We start from the raw sequence: 20,766 nt of genomic DNA, 5'->3' as shown, positions 1-20,766 counted from the left end.
GGTCCGTAACAAATAATATACCCTAATCAACATTCCCTAAAGCTCATTATTTTTTGTTTGGTCACAAAAATACCTATATATTGATTAAAAGATGAGACAACATTTAACCATTATTATTTTTATAAATTAATTAATTCAAGTACTGAATTTTTAAAATATCTTCATAACTCCTATTTTTTTAAATAAATAAATAAATAAAAACCAACCCCAATTACATAAATAAGTAATAAATAACACATTTATTATAATAACCCACTTAATTTAATATACCTGTTATTACTTGAAAATTGAACGATCTTCAAGAATTGTTCTTTGATCACAACCACCTGAAAAGAAACAAATAAGAATAATTTGGAAGACCCGGGGTGTACCTCGGGGCATCACTCTGATGACTAAGTAAGGGGCTAATGAGAGATTTTGAATTAGAACAGTAGAAATAGTGAGTATGAGTGAGATACTTTACCTCTCTCTATGATCCACATTTTATAGTAGTGAAGACTAATATTTTCCTAACTTGACATTTATGAGGTACCATTAGGGGGTTATGAGTAATTTATGAGTTGCACGTAATTCATGCAAGTAACTTTCAGACGGTTATGTAACCCATCTGCTTTCGTAATCGTCTTAGAGATTATTAATAGTTTAGTGGGAGTTTCGCGAGACACCCGAGGATCCCACAGCTGATCTAACAATGGCTTGCCTTTATGGGCATATTTGTAAATATGGGGTACTGATTTTGGTTGCATCAATACCCACTTCAATTTATTTTTTCGTGAGGTGTATGTGTTTTTCTATTATAGAAAAAGCTTCTTGAATATGCACTGTAAATCAAAAAACGCCAAAAGACTTTAAAAGAAAAAAAAAAACCTTAATCCACAAGGAAAGGACATTTAAAATGCTTTCACAATTCATAATTCCCAAAATGGCCCACACAAGCCAGTGAGAAGCCATCCTTGCCCACCTAGAAAACAGAAATGATGGTCACCACCTTTAGACTTTCTTAGACGCAAGTCATGATTTTGGGAAGAACCTCACATTCCTCATCCCCACGCCCAAATTGAGTGTATCTTAAGAGAGAGAGAGAGCGAGAGCGAGAGCGAGAGAGAGAGAAGAGTATGGAGAGAAGGGTTCTTCTAGTGTGCACTGTAGCTGGCTTCTTAGGGTTCGTCTCAGCTGTTCTGGGTTTTGCTGCAGAGGCCAAGAGGATTAAGGTAATGGCGAAAAAGGGCTGTTAATGTTATTGTTTTTTGCTTCTTTGTTTGTGTTTTGAAGCTTTATATGGTGCGTGCATTCATAAGTGTATGTGATGGAGTTGAGTTAGGTTTTTATTTGAAATGGGTTTCATTGAAATGGTGTTTTGCTGCCTTATAAGTTTGTCCTGCTGCTGTATAGTTTGTTTGGTGCTTGCTTCGTCTTGCCTTTGTAGAAATTTTGTCTCATTTCGTGTATGTTTTGTCTCTATTAGGTGAGTGGTTATTATCATCTTTTGGGGTGTGCTGTATTTGATGCAAATGGCTTGAAATCTTCAGTTGGATGATTCTTTGGCGCCGGCTCTCTGCTTGGGGGCTCGGAAAGCAGAGAACATAGACAAAACCAAAAAAGAAGATCACCTTTTTACTATTTTGAGATTTTTAAAAAAAAAAAAAGATGAAAGGATAAGAAGAAGAAGAGCTCAACTTTGTCAAATGATTGTGTTAGGCTCAGGTGAATTTACCTTCTGTTTTTCTCGTGTCCTCAAATCATAAAAATAATCTTACACTCTGTTTGGGAGGATAGGTTTTGGACTTGGATTTGGATTTGGATGGATTTGAACAAAATTCGATGAAATTTTATATTACATTTTTTTCAAATCCAATCAAAGGTCTTTACCGAACATAGTGTTAGAGTTTTGATTCTGTTCATTCCCTGCAATTGCTCCTCTACTAAGCAGAAAGTCAGTTGGGGTGTCAATGTACTCTTTGGTTCTTATGCAGTTGTACTTAAATGGATCCCTGGAATTGATTTGAGCAATTTAGCATAATTCTTTGTGAATTTCATTATTCTTCTTGTGTTCTGACTTGTGGTGAACATATTTCCAGTTCCATAATATCAGTGTTCACTGTTCAGCTTGAGTTCCTATGTTTTTGTCTTCAAAAATACTGAAATGAGATTAGTTCATAAATCCTATTTTTTGATAAGTAGTAATGTATTAGGACATGCAGAAGGGGAGAAACTTTGTACGCAAGAAGGATTCGATTTACTTCTTCGAAGACAAAAGAAAAGGAATAGAAATAATAAAGATCAAGATCTGCGATTCAAAATATAAGAACTTCCAAAAAACACCCAGGATATTAAAGAAGGGGTGAATGAACATCCAATGAAATAAAGATTGCAACAAGTTCCTCTTCACTCGTTTGCAAGAATTCTTCTTGTCATTGAGAAAACAATTATGTTGGAAGCATGGATTTCGGATTTTAGATTTGGATTTGGGTGAATTTGGATGGATTTCATTGCAATTTTACATTGCATCTTATCCAAATCCAACACAAATCCAAATCCCAGACCTTTCCAAACATAGGATTATTACATTTTCAAGCCTAAGGTTCCACATCAAGTGAGGAGGAATAGCATGCCACCCCAACCTACTCCCACGCCTCCCAAATTTTGCATCTCACATTTAAGTTTGTACACAGTTTTTGGCACTACCTAATGCATGCCGAAAAAGAGAAAATACCACTTCCTTTGGACCAGGAATCTCTGGAGCTTGGTTGTTTCCATGGTTAAGCATAAATGAGTCAAGGTAGCTTCGGTTGAGGGTGAGATTTGGGCTTGGAAAGGGAACCCCTCCAACAAGACCAAAAGGAAGGCTCTTTCCCTTATCCCCCTTGCTATATTTTAGGCAGTTCGGAAAAAAAAGAAAAAGAAGGGTTTTCGAGGGGACGGTTTCTTCTATGCAGACTGTCTTGGAGAACTGGATGTCTATAATCTCTAGTTGGCATAGTGGGAGGCCCAAGAGGGATTTCCCTGCTATTCTTGATTTTCCTTGATGTTCTTCCCTAACTAGTGTATTTTTTGTTATTTGTTGTTCTCCCTGTTCTTGGTCGACATCCCCTTAATGCCTTGCTTTTTCTAATATTAAATTTTCTTTGCTGATAAAAAAAAAAAAGCAATGAAACAAAAGATGGTCCCATGTTTCAACATATTTTTTGCACAAAAAACACCAACAACAACATGCAACCCCTTCCCCTTTGCAAGTTAACTTTAATTGAAATACTTGAGGAAGCTGTCCAACAAAAAAGGACAACTTCTGATGGAATCTGAGAATGTTAGATACTACTACGAGGAAAAAATGTTTTCACATTCTTTAATAATTGCAAATAATGAATTTTACCAACCCAAATTGTTTCACAATGTTTTGAAGTCGGTGCATGTATTGATTTAATGGGCAAACAACAACCCTTGGAGCATAAGTGGCGAAGAGCTAGCATTGAGGTGCTAAACCTTCCAGCACGTGAGCTTATGGGAAGATCAGCCTATTATCCTCAGAATAGCTTTTGTTCATTAAGCAACAACCCATTCCCTCTGCATCATCCAATCTCTAAGATCAAAATTTTTACCTGCAAGATTAGTGGGTCTTTAGGTCAAGCTCCCTTATGCGATTGCATCGGGCTGAGAAAATATTTGCATGCATTTGTTACTATCTTTTGGGAGTTATTAGACTTACATCCCATAGAAATCATCTGCCTAAGACTATTTGTTGGCACATAGAGTGGTAACTTATGTTTGATTGAGCTCCCTTGAAAGGAGGCATTCTTTGTCCTCTACCTAAGATGCGCAAGCATGGTCAGACTCCTATCTTGTAGAAAAAAAGTGAAGCTTCATGGGGTTTTATTTTTCATGCGATTAGTTCTTAGCAAATTAGTATTTTGCAACTTGTGCAAGTGCTGGAATCGGCATATTCACAAACATGCCTATTTCACTAAGCTCCTCTTCAAGACATTGTCTAAATCATTATACCTTTCTTGGAGCTTGACATGGAATATCACTGCCTTAGGAATGTTATAGTCATGATCACGCTTGCGGAGGATTTCGTTGTTGATTTTCCTATCTAGGCTATTGTAGCGACCAATGTTGGCTCCCAATACACGGTCTTACAACTTTTCCTAGACCATAATTTTTGTTATTAGTCACTGGGGAAAGCTACTCATTGTGACCCATTTTTTGAGGAGGCATCTCTTCTCTCGAAATTAGGAGGCTATTTTGCCTAATTTCCTAAGAGAGTATTGTCTCATGCTCGAGGTTTTCTCTATTTACCCATTTGTGTTTGTTTTGGGCACAAGTACCCTTTCATTGAAAGGTTGTCACTCATTTGGTCATATATTGACTATTTTAGCATTGTAGCACTTGGTGCACAAACATTAGCTCGATGCCTTTTCACACTTTCTTATCCTTAAAAAGCAAGGTCACCTTACATTCTTGAATCAATCAACATATTTGGTCAACCCAACCTCTTGCATCCCATTGAACCAACTAGGGTTAGTAGAGATTGTCCACCGATTATGCCTTTTATCCTAATCTCATTGGATTCTCATTAATGTCTGCATTACTAAAGCAGTCAAATTGACATTCTTGCTTACACCTTGGTCCACCATTGCTTTCATCAATGCTTCCCTATAAAGGTGGAATGACTCCTATCAATGCATTTATACATTTGGTAGTGTTGGTATATCGATCGACCCCTCACTGTTAACTGGGATGCTTGATCAATGAGATGTTACACACTCTTTCAAAGGTGGATGCATCCACATAAGTCTCTTGGCTGTCTTTTCTCCTGTTCCTCCTTTATCATTGGGCAATTATTTAGGGTAGGGGCCTTGGCAGGTGATCCAGGCTGTTTCCCTCTTAACAATTTATCTTACTAGTCAAATTTGACCAATGTTATTTTGAGGTTGTTAGAGCTTGATATACATTTTTGGTCCAAAACCTAACAGCTTAAGCGTTTAGGTAAAGTGATAATCTAACATGGTATTAGAGTTGGTTACTAGGAGGTCCTGGGTTCTAGTCTTGTTGCCTGCGTTTATTATGTGGTGTTTAAAAAAATTATTGTATTTCTTGTAATGGGTTAACTCTATTATGTGTTACTCTCTCCACATGCTGTTGGGTTGCACGTGTAGGGGAGTGTTAAAGCTTGATATACGTTGTTGGGCGCTCAACCTAACAGCTTAAGCTTTTTGGTAAAAGTGGTTATTTAATAGAAGTCATGACTAGTAATCATGTTTATCTCAATTTGACACTGGTTCGCAAAGAAACAACCCTGTACCACTAGTGTCAAGTTTTGCCTTAATATTTTTTAGGAAAACTAGCTAGCTCTAGGTTCAAGTGGCACTTCACCTCTTGACCACAATTCATTGTTTGATTCTTCAACGTCACTTGGTTTGGTCCTTCCTTTAGTTTCACACAATCTTCATCCTAGTTATGGATAGATTATTTGATTTGGGTCCTTTTACGATCTCCTTTGAAAGCTTGCTCTTAGGAAGTGGGAACTGCCCATTCTAACCCTTCTTAAGATTTCATCCACTAACGCAATGTTTTTGGTTGGCTGATGTTGTTTATCATCATTTGGCTTTTCATTTGTTTTTCTTATTGATGGTCATGTTAATAGAACTAGCTTGAGAATTTGGCACAATATGAAAAATCTTTTACAAGCAGGGAGCACATTCCTAGAGATAGTAGGGTGTGGGGCTGTTGGTGTAAGTAGGGATATATTTCGAGTTGAGTTGAATCAACATAGGGGGATACTCAAACTCAACTTGACTCGAGAATTTTGAATTCAAAACTTTACTTAAACTCAATCGTTCTTAAAATGGTTGAACTTGAGCTCTACTTGATTAAGCTTGATTTGATTGCTAAATAATACTAAGGTTGTGTTTGGGGGCATGGTTTTCAAGATTTGGACTTAGACTTGTGTGGACTTGGACGAAACTTAGTACGATTTTATATTCCATTTGTCAAAATCCACACAAATCTAAATCTAAGGTCCAAAATCCAATTTTCCAAACATGGGGTAAATGCATTTATAGAATATATAATATATAGTATTAAATCTATGTTTAAATACTAAGTCAGTATTAAATCTATGTTTAAATACTAAGTCACCTAGAGTGTGGATTGTTCCCATATATGATATGCCCTGTAATGTGTAGCATTAGGGGTTGTGTATACTTTTGGATATATTTTGGTGAACAATGCATAATTAGAAAGGATGTTGAGGTGTTTTGAATCTTGAACATATTTTCTTTTGTGAAATGATGAATAATGACTGAAAATAGAACTATAATGTGATAATTCTCCATGTTAACTAATAAATAGTTTATTTGAAAGATATTGAAGTAAACTTTGGGTCACTAGATTTAGCTTTCTAGAATGGAAAGGTACCATGTTTTGGAACGTTCACACCAATTCATGGTTCGTTAGGGCTTCTGCTAACTGGTGTATCCTCATATGGTGGTCACCTCTCAACAATTATTCCATCGTTTTAAGCAGCCTCTGCTGCCTTGTTGTTTCTACCCTTTTTGGTATCTTACTAAATGGACTCCTCCCAATTGGGGAATCTTTTTTATTAATAAAACTGACCTTTGTATTCATCAACAATCTTATTAGCAGTGAGTAGATAGAAGTTTTGTTGGTTCTTACCCAAGGATGGCCCTCTTTGTAGTACAAGAATACCTTCAACTGTTTAGTTATCCATATATGAGCATTTGCCTCTATTGTAATAAATAAGGATCCGTGTCCAGCTAGCTTTCTATTGCAGAGCCTTGTATCATCTCTTGTGTGAAGCAAGAGATCTTTCTATCATCCATGATGGCCCTACAAAATCCCATTCTTCAAGAAAGAATCGCTATCGCCAATGATCAGGGCATAAAAGAACTGCTAATTGCCAGCCATCCTTATTGTAAAGCCCATGCCATAATTTGGCCATTTTTCTTTTATTTCCTCTTCAATGAACACACTGTCCTCCTCACCTTTTATGAATTTAATATTGTTGCAGCCAAAAATTGACCAAAAAATGTAGATTGATCTTTGACCTTGAGCACCTGCAAAGAATCGAACAAGAGAGGCTTGGAGGACCTTTGGTGTACTCCGGGGGATCACTTTGATGCCTAAGTCAGGGAATGTAGGAGGATAGGATTATCGCAGCAATAAGAAATGGATGAGGGTGAGGTGTCTTACCTCTTCTAGGAGTGGCTCTTTTATAGTAGTGAGAGACATTCCTCTGTTGAATTCGATATTTGTTGGTCAATTATTGTGATGGTAGGGGGTTACATTTCCCATTAAAAATATTTATTGGGAAATAATGAGGGTGCCTCGATCTTGGTCTTCTTATTAATGTGCCCTATTAATCTTGGCTATATCAAGTCCCCCCTCCCCTACCTTTACGCTCGAGTTTTTAATTATATTTTCCTTGACTCGAGAGTACCTAGAGATGCCTGATCGTGTAGAAAATTTTGGCCCTACTCTAGCCATTTGGATAGTTTGGACTTGATCCAAGCCGTTTAGGCTCATTTGGTTCAATTCGAGCTATTTTTAAGATGATTCGGCTTATTCTAAGCCGCCCGAGGTGTATTCGGCTTAATCTAAGCCGTTTTAGAAAAGCATGGCTCAATTTAAGCCGTTCTAGAGAAGCTTGGCTCAATTCGAGCCGTTGTTGCGATGTATCAGCTCAATCGATCTGTTTTCATGATGTTTGGCTCAATTCAGGCCGCTTTCTGGACGACTGGCTCAACTCAAGCCATTTTCGGTGAATCGGTTCAATCGGAGTCATTTTCGGGACGCTTGGCTCAATTCAAGCTATTTTGAGAATGCTCGGCTCAATCCAAGCCTTTTTCGTGAAGCTTGGCTAAATTTGAGTTGCGATCATGGCTTATTGGCTCAATCCAAGCCGTTCTTGTGAAGTTCGGCTCAACCCGAGCTACTTGTAGCTGGTTTTGGTTCAATCCAAGTCGTTTTTAGTGGAGCAGCTCAATTCGAGCCTTTTTTAGCGGTTTTTGGCTCAATTCGAGCCATATTCCCTTTTTCCGAGTTGTTTTGGCTTTAATTGAGCCTTTAGAGTTTATTTATTTATTTTAAAATAGCTCTATTCCCATCCTCATTCCTCACACTTGGAAAGAAGAGGCTGCTCTTGAGGTATGTTCCCTCATTCTCTCCTTTGCTTTCTCCTTTTCTTTGAATTATGTTTTGAATGTTTGAATCTTCATTTGAATGTTCTTGGTTGTTTTTTTGCATATTTTTTGATTTTTTTTCAAATATTCTTGATTATACTTAAAATTTTCTTTGCGTGTTCTTGAATGTTCTTCGAAACTTTTCAAGAATCTTCTTTTTGATTCCTTCAACGGATAAAGATGTTAATTCTGTTGCTATTCTCTCTCTAGCATCCTATTGTCCTTTGTAATGGAACCTTCTAGGCTCAATCTTCTATCCTAGTTGACGTGAGGAATGCCAAGTCTTGCTTAACTCAAGATGACTTGAGCTGTCTGTGTACCTTATATTTTATCCCAGACTCTATTCATCTTCGGCTACCCTCCAGTTTTGAATCGGCTCTTCAGCCAGGTTCAGATGAGATTTGCTTATATACTGATTATTTCAAAGTTGGGCTCAGGCTGCCCTTTCATTCCTTTATATTTGATGCTTTGCGGTTTTATAACTTGTCTCCTGGTCAGCTGGCTCCCAACTCTTATCTGATCCTAGTTTGTTTTGCTGCTTTGCTCATCCGTAAAGGTTCCAGTAAATGAATTAGATGAATAAAAAATAAATAAATAACCAGAAGAACATGATGAGAGAGGTGGGGAGAAGGGAAAAATTACTCCGCTAAATTATTCAACAACACAATTCATCTTCTAGCTACTTCATTAATACAACACCAACAAACTCAAAAAGACATGCTTATCCATCTTATATTGTATGTGAAATTATCAATGCACAACAATGTTGGAAAAATTCTTGAGATTCATGGTGACCCACGGGGGGATAGAGGTAAATCCTGATAAAATCCAGACCTTAATGGAAATGCGTACCCCACAAACCAACAAAGATGTGCAAGTCCTCCTTGGAAAAGAGGCATCACTAGCAGGTTTGTCTCTTGCTCAAGGATAAGCGCTTATCATTCTTCAAAGAATTATGGAAATCTGGAAGGTTTGAATGGGGTGAAGAACACGATAAATATTTTGCACAACTAAATCTATACCTCGACTCTCCACCTCTTTTGACCAAGGCAGTTGCAAGAGAAGATTTGTACTTATACTTGGCTTTTACCCGCAATGCAGTGAGTTTTGCCCTCGTTCTGGAAGAGGGTAGACAACACAAACCAATATACTACATAAGCAAGGTTTTGTAGGGGGCTGAAATCAATTATTCGTTAGCAGAGAAAGCTGCCTTCTCAGTCTTATCTTCAGCTAGGAAACTGAGACTGTACTTCCAAGCCCACAGAGTCACGGTGTTGACTAACATGTCTTTTAGACAAACTCTACAATGCTTGGAGTTATCAGAAAGGATGAAATGGTCAGTCAAGTTTGGGGAGTTCGATATCCATTACAAGCCAAGGCGAGCAATTAAGGCACAAGTCTTAGCCAACTTCATTGCCAAAGAAACTTTCAAAGACATTGAAAACACTTGTGCTAGACACTGCACGTGGATGAATCGTCTAATAGCAATGGTCGAGGTGTAGGGTTAATTCTCACAGTACCCGATGGGGCTGAAGTACCATATACATTGAGGTTGGAGTTGACTGCAACAAATAATGATGCAGAATACGAGGCTTTGCAGGCAGGGTTGTGGCTTTCTACATCCCTTGGGGTAAAAAAACTGTAGGTTGTCAAGGTCAAAGATTAGTACACTTTTTTCGATCAATATTTAGTTGCAACATATATTACCAAGATCTCCACACATCCAGCCATTTCTTTTCATTGCATAATAGGTTTCTTTTATCGTCCCTTTTTTTCTTCTCTTCTTCTGTTAATAATTTATTTTTTCTTTTTTTCTATAATTAAAAAAAGGCGTTGAGCAATTAAGAAACAACATAAGCAAAAAAAATTAAAGTTGTCTGTGAATTCTAGGATGGGTGAGTGGTATAACACTAAAGGATAATTTGAGGAACGAACTTATTCACAATAAGTTAGGCATAACATCAGTAGAAGATAAGATTAGGGAGGGATGGCTTAGATGATTTGGGGCTTTTGGGCATTTGAAACACAAGCCAAGTTGAAATGCGCTTTGATGGGGTTAAGTACAAAGCGAAGAAGGGTCAAGGGGAGCTAGCAAATTTAAAGTGTTCAGTGAATTATGATAGTAAGGGATTTAAAAGGGGTTTTCTTGGTTAGGAGTACTATTCAGTTATTTTTTATTTTTTTATTTTTATTTATAATTATTATTATTCCTTGTTTTGTTTCTATTTTTTTTTTTTTTTTTGTGTGGACCTCTTGTTCCCTTAGGTTGTAACTTCTCTTTCTTAATCTAATATACCTTCTTTTATTATATATATATATATATGTATAAAAGGGGCATACCTAAAATAACTTGGGAGGAGATAGTGAGTAAGGATTTAATATCCTTGAATCTATAAAAAAAAATGGTCCATGATTGCATTAATTGGCGGAAAAGGATTCATATAGCTGACCCCACCTAGTGGGACTAAGGTTTGGTTTTGTTGTTGTTGTATAAATATATATATAAAGAAACGTAGGTCAAATAGTGCACTAGTGAAGAGTGAGCTAGAAGGGGTAGGATTAGACCAAAAATATCATGAAATGAGATAGCAAGGAAGGATTTAACAGCTCTTGATTGGGCAAGAAAAATGCCCTTGATCGTTTGAATTAACGGAAAACGATTCATATAGCTGACCCCACCTAGTGGTACTTAAAGCTTCTTCTTGTTGTAATTATTAAAAATAAAAAATAAAAGAAAACTGTGTTATTTGGCCTTTACATGTGGCCTTTAGTAGTTTTATGTCTTGTTTGACCACTTGAAATTGGTAGTTTGTTGAGTCTGAGTGAAGTTTCAATCCAGAGTCCTAGTGTTATTAGCATTGGAAATCTTTTGTCATTCTTTCTGCATGTCTACTTGAAGTCAGAAGTAAGGGTAATTATTGGAATTTTGTAGTGGTTATTGATGCTCTTGTAGGAGTGTGATGCAACCTAATCTTAAGTGCGAAGTGGAGAGAATTAACAGTATATAAGCAACTATGTTTACATGTATATGTTTTAAACTCCTTTTACTTCAAAAGTAGGAACAATATAGGGAAATGTTATTTCTTATTGACGCTCTTGAAGGACCATGTGATGCAAATCTACCGTAAGTGTGATGCTTTGGAACTTCTCCTTCCTCCTTTCTTCAATATCATCATCATCATTAGTATTATTATTATTATTATTATTATTATTATTACTATTTGTTTTTAACTTTTGTACAGCTACTTATTTCAAAACCTTAAATAACCTTTGAATATAAATCCAATTACATTGGGTTTGCGGAATGTCTTTTCCTAAGAGTAGAATGAAATAAGAAGGAAAAGTGATAAAATTTATATTAGGGATACAATTATTTAGAATAAAAGTTACTGCTGCAAAAGCTTATATTAACATGGAATAGGATAGCAATAGCCATCTCATTGTGAAATTTGGGAATAATTATTCCTTGTCTGTTCCATGTTATGGATTCACAAAAATTTTCGCATTATCATTTGCTTAACGATGACAACGCATTTTCCTTCATGAGCTATCAAATTCTTGTGTTATGACCGCACTCTTCCTACGGTAGACATTCTGCAATCCAAACCTGACCTATTCTCATAGTCCTAAACCTTGTCAAACATCAAGCCTTTTCTAATGACGTAAAACTTTACATCAGGTGCTTTACTGAACTTCAAGCAGTGTTTTTGATAACCAGTAACTTATCTGTCATTAAAACTAATCCTTTTTTTTACCCTATTTGAACTATAGAATGTAAACCCAAATTTTGAAGATTCAAAAGCCACAGTTTCCACAAACTATAGCCTGCCAGCTAATGAAATCATAAATGGCACTATTCAGTTTGATGTTGTTTTCTGACATCATCCAGTTCACTGATAGTGTTTTACAGAGTGAAAAAAATTATTCATAGTGGGCCATTAGGTTAGTAACGGAATCAACTCCTCCCCCCCCCCCCCCCCAAAAAAAAACTAAACTGGGCACCAAGACCATCTTACATCATATTTAGATTATTTCTAATGTTAGTAATATACACAAATGTTAATGCTTAAATTTATCTAATGGTTCGAACTGTTTTTGGTCATCTTTATATTATTCTTTGATGTTTGTAGTATAAACTAATGGTACAGAGGAAAAAAGATAAGGAAAGAAGAAAATTAATATACTGAATATCATGGTGTTATGATGAGACTAATGCTTGTAGCGTCTACTGGTTTGAACTGTTTTTTTCTTTTTGAATCTGCAGGTTTCTCAGGTTGAGTTCTCCTCTCCATCTGTATGTACGTATCCCAGAAGTCCAGCCATGGCTCTTGGATTAACTGCGGCAGTGACCCTTATGATTGCTCAAGTAATCATAAATGTTGCTTCTGGGTGCATCTGTTGCAGGAGAAGCCCTCACCCTTCAAATGCTAACTGGACATTAGCACTAATTTGCTTTGTGGTGTCATGGTATTTCTCAATTATGATTCAGTGATTAAACTTCTGATCTGGTGCTCTAGGTGTAACTTGGTAGCTCCATTGGAAATTTTACGAATGAATAAACATAAAATAGATCACTGTAGTTTCCTTCTTCATGAGTGTGATTGCTTAGGAATCCCTAGATGTGACCGTCTAGGTTCTTTCCCTTCTTTTAGACTTTCTGCAACAAGCTATTTTTGATTTAGATCAATTATAGAACCTATCACATCGGTCGCAATAAATCTAAATCAACTCTTAAAACCATATTTGATATTTGGCTTTTTGTCTAAAGCAAATGCATTTTTTCTTAGGAAAAGGATTTGGTATTTTTCAGGTAATAGGTGAAATTTTTAACCTTTACATTTATATCTATTTACAAGTTTTTCCTAAAGAAGTTTGGAATTTCTTGAGGAGCCAAAGAACTGAAGGAAAACTGTTTTTGGAGGTAATGAAGGTAACAGTTCTAATGAAAATCAAGTGTATGTGTTAAAGATGGCAATAGAGCTTGACTTTGGAGAAGTTCATAACAGGAAATGAAGAAAAAGAGGTAGGTTTTAGAGGTTGGCGGGGTTGGAGAAGATTAGTTTATTGGTAAAATTTTAAATTCATTTGGTTGGAGTACATTAAGAACATAAATTTCTTTTACTGGGCTGGAAATGTTCATATGTTAGGCAGGTAGGGATGAATTTAATTTTGTTCTGAAAATTTGAGAGATCATGAAGAATATTGACGAATTAGAGCAGAACATATTTTCCGATTTGAGATTCTGAAGACCAGGTTTAGATGATCTAAAGGTTGTGGAGGTTGTTTTCCTTAGTACTAATGATGGGATATTGTGATTGTGAGGCTAGTGGGGAAGATGAATGGATAGAATTTTGCATAATATACAATGGAAATACACTTTTTAATGCATAACTAATTTTTGGGATATTTTCGCTTGTTTTTCTCTTTTATTTTTTATTTTTTCTTGTGTGCGTCTGTGCTTTTACCCTTTGGGTGATTGAGGGAACAGGGTTAAAGGTTATTGGGGAGATGATATTTCCAGGGTCATGAATGGGTTTTTTAGGGACCAAATATTCTCAAATAAATAAATGATGTGCATTCATACATTTGTAATATAAGAAAGGTGAATTGGTGGACATCAAGGATTTTCAGTGCACTGATCTAACTAAATGTGTAGGGCCACCTCTACAACAAGGTCAGGATCAAAGAATGGATTCAATATTTAGGATGCAGTGTCTGCTTACTGACTTGATTGTATGCCATTGAGGCTGATGTCATTCTAGATATTCTCAAATATATGCTTGGACTTATAAATGTAGTGAGATTCCAATCATAATTGTCCGCTGCGTGTTTAGAAGGCTTGCGATGATCTTTATGAAGATCTTTTTTTGTCTCTGTGCATGTGTGCTGCACATGTGCATGTGTGCATGAGCATTGAGCAACATCTGGGATGTGTTCATGGTATTATAGACAATGCAGCTTGTGAGAAGTGGGGAAAATGGAATTTCAATCCTATATTCTTGATTTCATTTTTATTTAGTCCTAGTTGGGGATGCATAAGGCACAGGCCACATCTGTAAAACCAATGCATGAGGGTATGGCAAAGGGCATGATGTATGTAGTCTTACCTCCACATTTGGGGAGGTTGTTTCCAAGTTTGGGTTTAACACCCGTACCGCAGTGCAAGGCACGGACCACATCGCTATGTTTGAATCTGTATTTTAATTGTGTACTATGTGTTATTTGAATTTTGAACGATTAATTAAATCTGCGGTGAGTAACCTGATCAAGTTCACTACAAAGTAAAAGTACTTGTACTTTACTTATAAAATAGTTAATTCCCACACAAGACAATCTTAAAAGGAGAGTGTGGGTGATATTAATAAAGAAGGCTTTCGTGCCATATTAGTGGTTTAAGGAGGACAGAGTGCATGCCTTGCCTCCACATTTTGAGAGGCTATTTCTATGAAACTGAAACCATGGCCTTCACATTTTAATTTAAGCCAGTGCTTGTGGACTGAAGCTTGCCCCAAAAATAGAGCAATACGATAGAAACAAAAAAATTTATACAACAACAACAATAAACCAAGCCTTAATTCCACTAGGTGGGGTGAACTACATGAATCCTTTTTTGCCAATTTACACGATCATAGGCAATTTCCTCTAACAAATTTAGGGCTAGGCTATTAAATCCTTACTCATTATCTCATTCCAAGTTATTTTAGGTCTACTCCTACCTCTTCTATTCCCCCTCACAGTAACTAGCTCACTCCCTTCCATATCTTATTTTCTATAGGAGATATGCCTAACTTACCGTAAATATGTTTATTCTTTAGTTTAACTCTAAATTTTCGAATAAATCTCATATTTTTAGCTGTTTTCTCATTTATCTATTCTAAATTTAAGCCTTCTACTTGGTTTCATTAAGTAGCTTACTAAATTAACTTTGCCTACCTTTCTCTTTTGTCTTCTTCCTTAACCAAGACAATATCATCCTCACTTTTTATACATTTTACATTACCCAAGTCGTTCCTCTTTCTTCTCTAGCTCTAGAAAGTTTAAATATGTCCCTTTCCCCTTCTTTTGTATCTAATCTAGCATATAAATTATTAAATGATCTATTTTTAGTTTCTCTAACAGTCTTTTCTGCATTTCTTTTTTTTTTTGCATCTACAAGAATGAAAGTTATGTAGAACTTTTTAACAATATGTTGTTGAATTTTTAATGTGTTTTAACTCGCAAGTGCACGAATCTATAGTAAACTAGTGGTTACGAGGTCGATCCCACAGAGACTTGACAGAAAATTCAAGAGGACAATTTTTATGGGCCAATTGCCTAATGCTAGTCTAAAAATTTTGAATTTTTCCTGAATTTAAAGTAAGTGGTAAATAATGAAAGCAAGTAAAATTATTAACAAACAATATATAAATATGCACCAAAATCCTAGAATCCACCTAATTAGTCAATCCCAACAGTTTGCCCATTCAATAATCTAACACACAATATCTAGAGGCTAATCTAGAATTATGGAATATATGACATTTAAGTTCATTCAAGATACTAAAAACATAAATAGAGGCATCAAGTTAAGAATTACAATAATTCTTTATTAGACCTCTCGGTAAATATAAAGAATAGAACAACCTAATTAGTTCATAATGATTCTTTGTTAAACTTCTGGTAAACACAAGAATAAAATAACCTAACTAGTCAAGAAATCAAAGTCATGCCAAGAAATTCAATTTAAACAATAAATACACCAATTTTTATTGAATGGAGAAACAATTTAGGATTCAACCAATTTAGGCTTCATCCGGATCCGGGTACAATGAAATTAGTTGCTCATCATGAGGTTAAATATCACATATTTGGGAAGGGAAAACATTGAGAAAAGGGAGAAAAAACGCTGATGTGCTGCTGCTCTCTTTTTCCTAGCTTCGAATCCCCTCCTTTTATAAAACTCTGGTTGTCCTCCCTTCTTCTCTCCCCAAAACAAGATCATCCAAACCCCCTCCTTTTCTGCTGTCACCTTGATGTGCGATTTGCTCTATCGATATCTTCCCATCTTCGAAAATCTTCAACACGAAAGTTGTGGGATTATTTCTTAGCTTTCCATAGATACCAAGATTGCCCTTTTTGGAGTTTTCTAGCAAAAGTTATGCTCCAAATACTGAAGGCTGTTTCAGGAAATTCGGGAGAGGAATTTGAGTTTGAAAAGAACTCTTGATGTAGGAAATTTGAATTTGAAAAGGAAAGTTTTCTCCTTATCCAATGACTCCTTTAATTTATTTATTCCGCTGCGATCAGCTCTATGAGCACTATCCAACAAGCCTAATATTGAATATTTTTGCAGCAACTTTTTCATACCCATTTATTTAGTTTAAGCTCCAAAATACCTGAAATATAAGATAAACTAAAAGTAACTCAAAAATATAATAAATATGCATTAATAGACCATAAAGCTCATCCTAGCAAACTAAGTTAGCAGACCTAAATATGCATATTTAGGCGCACATCACAATACATGAAATTAAGCAATTCATTGTTCTCAAAGGGAAGTGGGCCCTATTGTTTGCACTTTCTAAATTCATTTGTCTTATTTGCTTGGCAAAAGGAATTTGTGAAATTTTTCTGTGTTTAAAGCATTTTCCTTTAATGTAACAGTCATACTGCCATAGAAACATTCACAGATATTCAGTAGTAGTATTACGAATTTTTATTTTTTGGTGGTATATCTTGCGTCGCTTGTGGGTGTTGGCAAATGGTGTTTTTTGTCACCTTTCTCTGGAAGACTTTTGGTGGGATTGGTTGGCCCTATTACATTAGGCATTCTTTGTAACTAGTTTCTATTAATTTAAAGGGAGGATTTCTTATTCTCCTTGTCTTTTCTTTTTTCTTTCTCTTACTCTTTCTGGTTTTTCGATGTTCATTCTTCTCTTTTAATAAAATTCTTTTTTTATCGAAAAGTATTATAGATTTTTTTTTTTTTAAACAAAACAAACAAGATAAAACAAACTTGAAAAGTAAGGAATTATAAGAATTCATATTGCTTGAAGGTAGTGAACTGTTAATGTTATGTTTATTTATTTATTTTTATATATGTATTATAACTTTTTATGGATAAAACATTTTTACATGTATGAAAAGTAGTGTAGAAACAATATGAACTGGTCTAAAGGGATTGCCATTTTATTCTCAACAGCTCCTGAGATCCTATGAATTCTCAACTCAATATTTGCAATCCTTAAAAGGGATATTCCTTCCATCAACTTCTTCAAGAGTTATGGCAAAGGCACTAGTAGACCTTCTTGAGGACTAAACCTTGTTGGTCCCACATCCTACCAAAAGAACCTCACAACCACATTTTTTTCATTGTAATACTAAACCCTAGGACATTCTTCCCCAGGTCATGTGAATTGAGGATGAAGGTTGGTTTTCATCACCCTTTGTTAGAGCTTGATATATTGTTGGCCCACAACCTAATAGCTTAAGATTTTAGGGAAAGTGGTAAGCTAACACCCTCTACCAAGTCACCCTCTACCAAGTCATGTGAATCTGAGGCACTCATTCATGATCCATGTGCACTGCTGAGTTTGCATCAACAGGCAATGCAGTCGCTTTGTGCAAATGTGTTGCTTTAGCTTGCTTCCAAAATGATTTAAGATTTTATGGGGCCTTTGGTGCTGTAAAATATTAGAGGTTCCAGATATCCAGTTCATTTTTCTGTATAAATTGTTTCAGTGGACTTCTTCAATTAGTTATCACTTGCATTTCAAATTATTTTGTCACTTTTCCCAAAACAAAAAAATGTCTTATCTTTGAGGACTACTAGGTTCTAAGCAGGATGTTTGAATTCAAAATAGGTCCTGTATTAGTTTCATCAGACAAGGGTGTTGGCTGATGCTGCAGACTGTTGCACAGATCTGATGGGCTGGGTTTCTTTGGTTGCACTAGAGCAAAGTGCTGTTGTATGCACCTCACGCCATTTCTTTACTTCCAAGTATTGATATTTTCTTTATGTATTAGAGATAAGTGCACGCATGCGGAGGGTGGTGGTGGTGTCAATAACCTTTATCTATATTTTCTTTAAATAGGAGTTAAACAGACAAGGAAAAAGATAGGGGGTTAGATTTTGTGTTTCCAACTTGTAAATTTTCGCAAGTTTGAATGCCACATCATACACGTTTTTCTTGTTGGAGTTGATACTTTTGAAGAACTCAAATTACCCCTTAAAGACGATCTGCTATAAGGTAGAAGGCCTTATAGGCATTATCTCCAATTATTTGTTTGATGTGTAGTAATATCTCATTTTCATGGCTTCCTGCATTTCCTGCTGCTTGGAGTATTTGGCTTATTTGGAGAGCAGTGGGTTTTGCTCATGTTCTTTGAATTGTTTTCTAATTCTTTTAGGCATTTCAGAGGATGAGGATGCTAGAGTTTTGTGCACGTGTGCGGTCTGCTGGTTTGAGATGGAGATGATTTTTCCTTCTTTTGTACAAAGACCATCTTAAAACCTAGTGGCTCAACTTTTCCCTGTAGAGAATTTGTTTATCCAACCTGTTTTTACAAATCAATTAGATTTTTTCACTCTGGTTTTCTTCAGTGATGCTTCTTGTTTCATATTGGTTAATGATGCTTGTGCCAATGTTAATGCAGGTTCACATTTGTTATTGCGTTTCTCCTGTTGTTGACTGGCGCTGCCCTCAATGATGAGCATGGGGAAGAGAGTATATACTTTGGCAACTACTACTGCTATGTTGTGAAACCTGGAGTTTTTGCAGGAGGTGCCGTCCTGTCTCTTGCAAGCGTTGCACTTGGGATTCTTTATTACCTGACCTTATCTTCAGCGAAAAACGTTGTTGATCCATGGAGCAATCCTGCGATTCCTCAAGGTGGCATTGCAATGGGGCAGCCGCAGTTCCCACCGCAGAATGCTCAAGCTCAAGAACCGGTTTTTGTGCATGAAGATACTTACATGAGGCGGCAGTTCACTTGATTGGTAAAATCTCCCAATCTGCCAATTCTGGGTAGCTTAACTATCAGTGAGAGCATTGGTCGGTTTTCTGGAGGCATTTTTCTCCGATAGCATTAGCATACTTTCTTTGTTTTTTTTTTTTCCTCACTTTTCCTTTTATCTCTAGTGCTTGCAACAAGAATATTATCAGAATGGTTGTTAGAAGCATAAAGCAGTTCATGGGTTGGATGGTTGGAGGCTGTGTTCCAATCTGATGTAAATATATCAAGAAAATTGCAGCTTGAAAAAGTTTATAAGCATGTTTTTTTTCTTTTTTAGCGCCTTCAAGTTAGTTCCCCGCTGACATTTTTTGTGATTGAATAGTGATTTTGAATTTTCATAGTGATTTTGAAAAGCGATTTTGGATGGTTGGAGGCTGTGTCAATCTGAGGTGTGATCACGAAGATTGCAGCAAGTAAGTTTGTTTGTCTGTTTTTATTGTTTTTTAGTTGTTCCCCGCTGACAACTGTTTTTTTTTTTCGTTTTTTTGTTTTGATTTTTTATGCATGCCTTCAAGTGTTCCCGCTGACATTTTTGTGATTGAAATTTAGAAAAGCCATAGAATGTGTGGGAATCGCAGCAAGGGAAAAGAAATTATGGGGCCAATTAAATTTTGATATTTCTAAACTGAAAAATTGCAAACGCCAATCAGAAGAATTTTGTTCTGTTTTTGTTATTTATGATTACGAGATTTTTAACTGCTTGCACTTTTTTATCACTTATTATCCAAAATAAACATTTTTTCCCTGTTTTCCAATAGCCTATTAATAGAGTTATCAATTTAATTAAGATTATGATTGTACCTGGTGACACTCATTTCTACGACATCTTTGGGAAATGGCTGAGAGAACTGCGACAAGAGTTTTCAATTAGTTAACATTTGATTTCCAGTATCATTCATTGGGAAATGGCTGAGAGAAGTGCGACAAGAGGTTTCAATTAATTAAGATTTGATTATGATCCAAGTATTCAATTGTTTGGAGAGAAGTGCGACAAGAGTTTTCAATTAATTAAGATTTGATTATGATCCAAGTACTCTCAATTGTTTGGAACGTCACCCCTCATTTCTATGACATCATTGGGACTGAGAGAACTACAAAACAAGAGTATTCAATTAATTAACATTTGATTTCCAATATATATCATTCATTGGGAAATGGCTGAGAGAAGTGCGACAAGAGTTTTCAATTAATTAAGATTATGATTTGGCTGAGAGAAACTGCGACAATTTTTTGATTATGATTCCCAAGTACTCATTTCTCTGACTATCATTGGGAAATGGCTGAGAGGAGCTGCTACAAGAGTTTTCAATTAATTAACATATTTGATTGATTATGATCCAAGTACTCAATTATTTGGAACTGGCTGAGAGAAACTGCGACAATTTTTTGATTGATCCACAAGTACTCATTTCTCTGACTATCATTGGGAAATGACTGAGAGGAACTGCTACAAGAGTTTTCAATTAATTAACATATTTGATTGATTATGATCCAAGTACTCAATTTTTTGGAACTGGCTGAGAGAAACTGCCACAAGAGTTTTCAATTAATTGGGAAATGGCTGAGAGGAGCT

General features: G+C 36.0%; 1 protein-coding gene across 1 annotated transcript; it reads left to right on the top strand.

Annotated features, from left to right (window-relative positions):
- The first annotated feature begins 883 nt into the window (after window positions 1–883).
- LOC131160263 (uncharacterized) lies at window positions 884–19,460 on the top strand. Its single transcript, XM_058115723.1, has 3 exons — window positions 884–1,211; window positions 12,463–12,665; window positions 18,834–19,460. The coding sequence occupies exons 1-3, from the start codon at window positions 1,116–1,118 to the stop codon at window positions 19,171–19,173; spliced, it is 639 nt and encodes a 212-aa protein (XP_057971706.1). The 5' UTR covers window positions 884–1,115; the 3' UTR covers window positions 19,174–19,460.
- The last annotated feature ends 1,306 nt before the right edge of the window (window positions 19,461–20,766 follow it).

Source organism: Malania oleifera, chromosome 7 (genome assembly GCF_029873635.1).
Source record: "Malania oleifera isolate guangnan ecotype guangnan chromosome 7, ASM2987363v1, whole genome shotgun sequence".
Taxonomy (NCBI): Eukaryota; Viridiplantae; Streptophyta; class Magnoliopsida; order Santalales; family Ximeniaceae; genus Malania; species Malania oleifera.
Note: the sequence above shows the minus strand (reverse complement) of the source record. Positions and strands in the feature narration are given on the sequence as shown.

Coding starts and splice junctions, on each gene's coding strand:
- LOC131160263 (XM_058115723.1), top strand. CDS start 1,116: ATGGAGAGAAGGGTTCTTCTAGTGTGCACTGTAGCTGGCTTCTTAGGG. Junction 1,212..12,462: donor CAGAGGCCAAGAGGATTAAG/GTAATGGCGAAA, acceptor TTGAATCTGCAG/GTTTCTCAGGTTGAGTTCTC. Junction 12,666..18,833: donor ATTTGCTTTGTGGTGTCATG/GTATTTCTCAAT, acceptor ATGTTAATGCAG/GTTCACATTTGTTATTGCGT.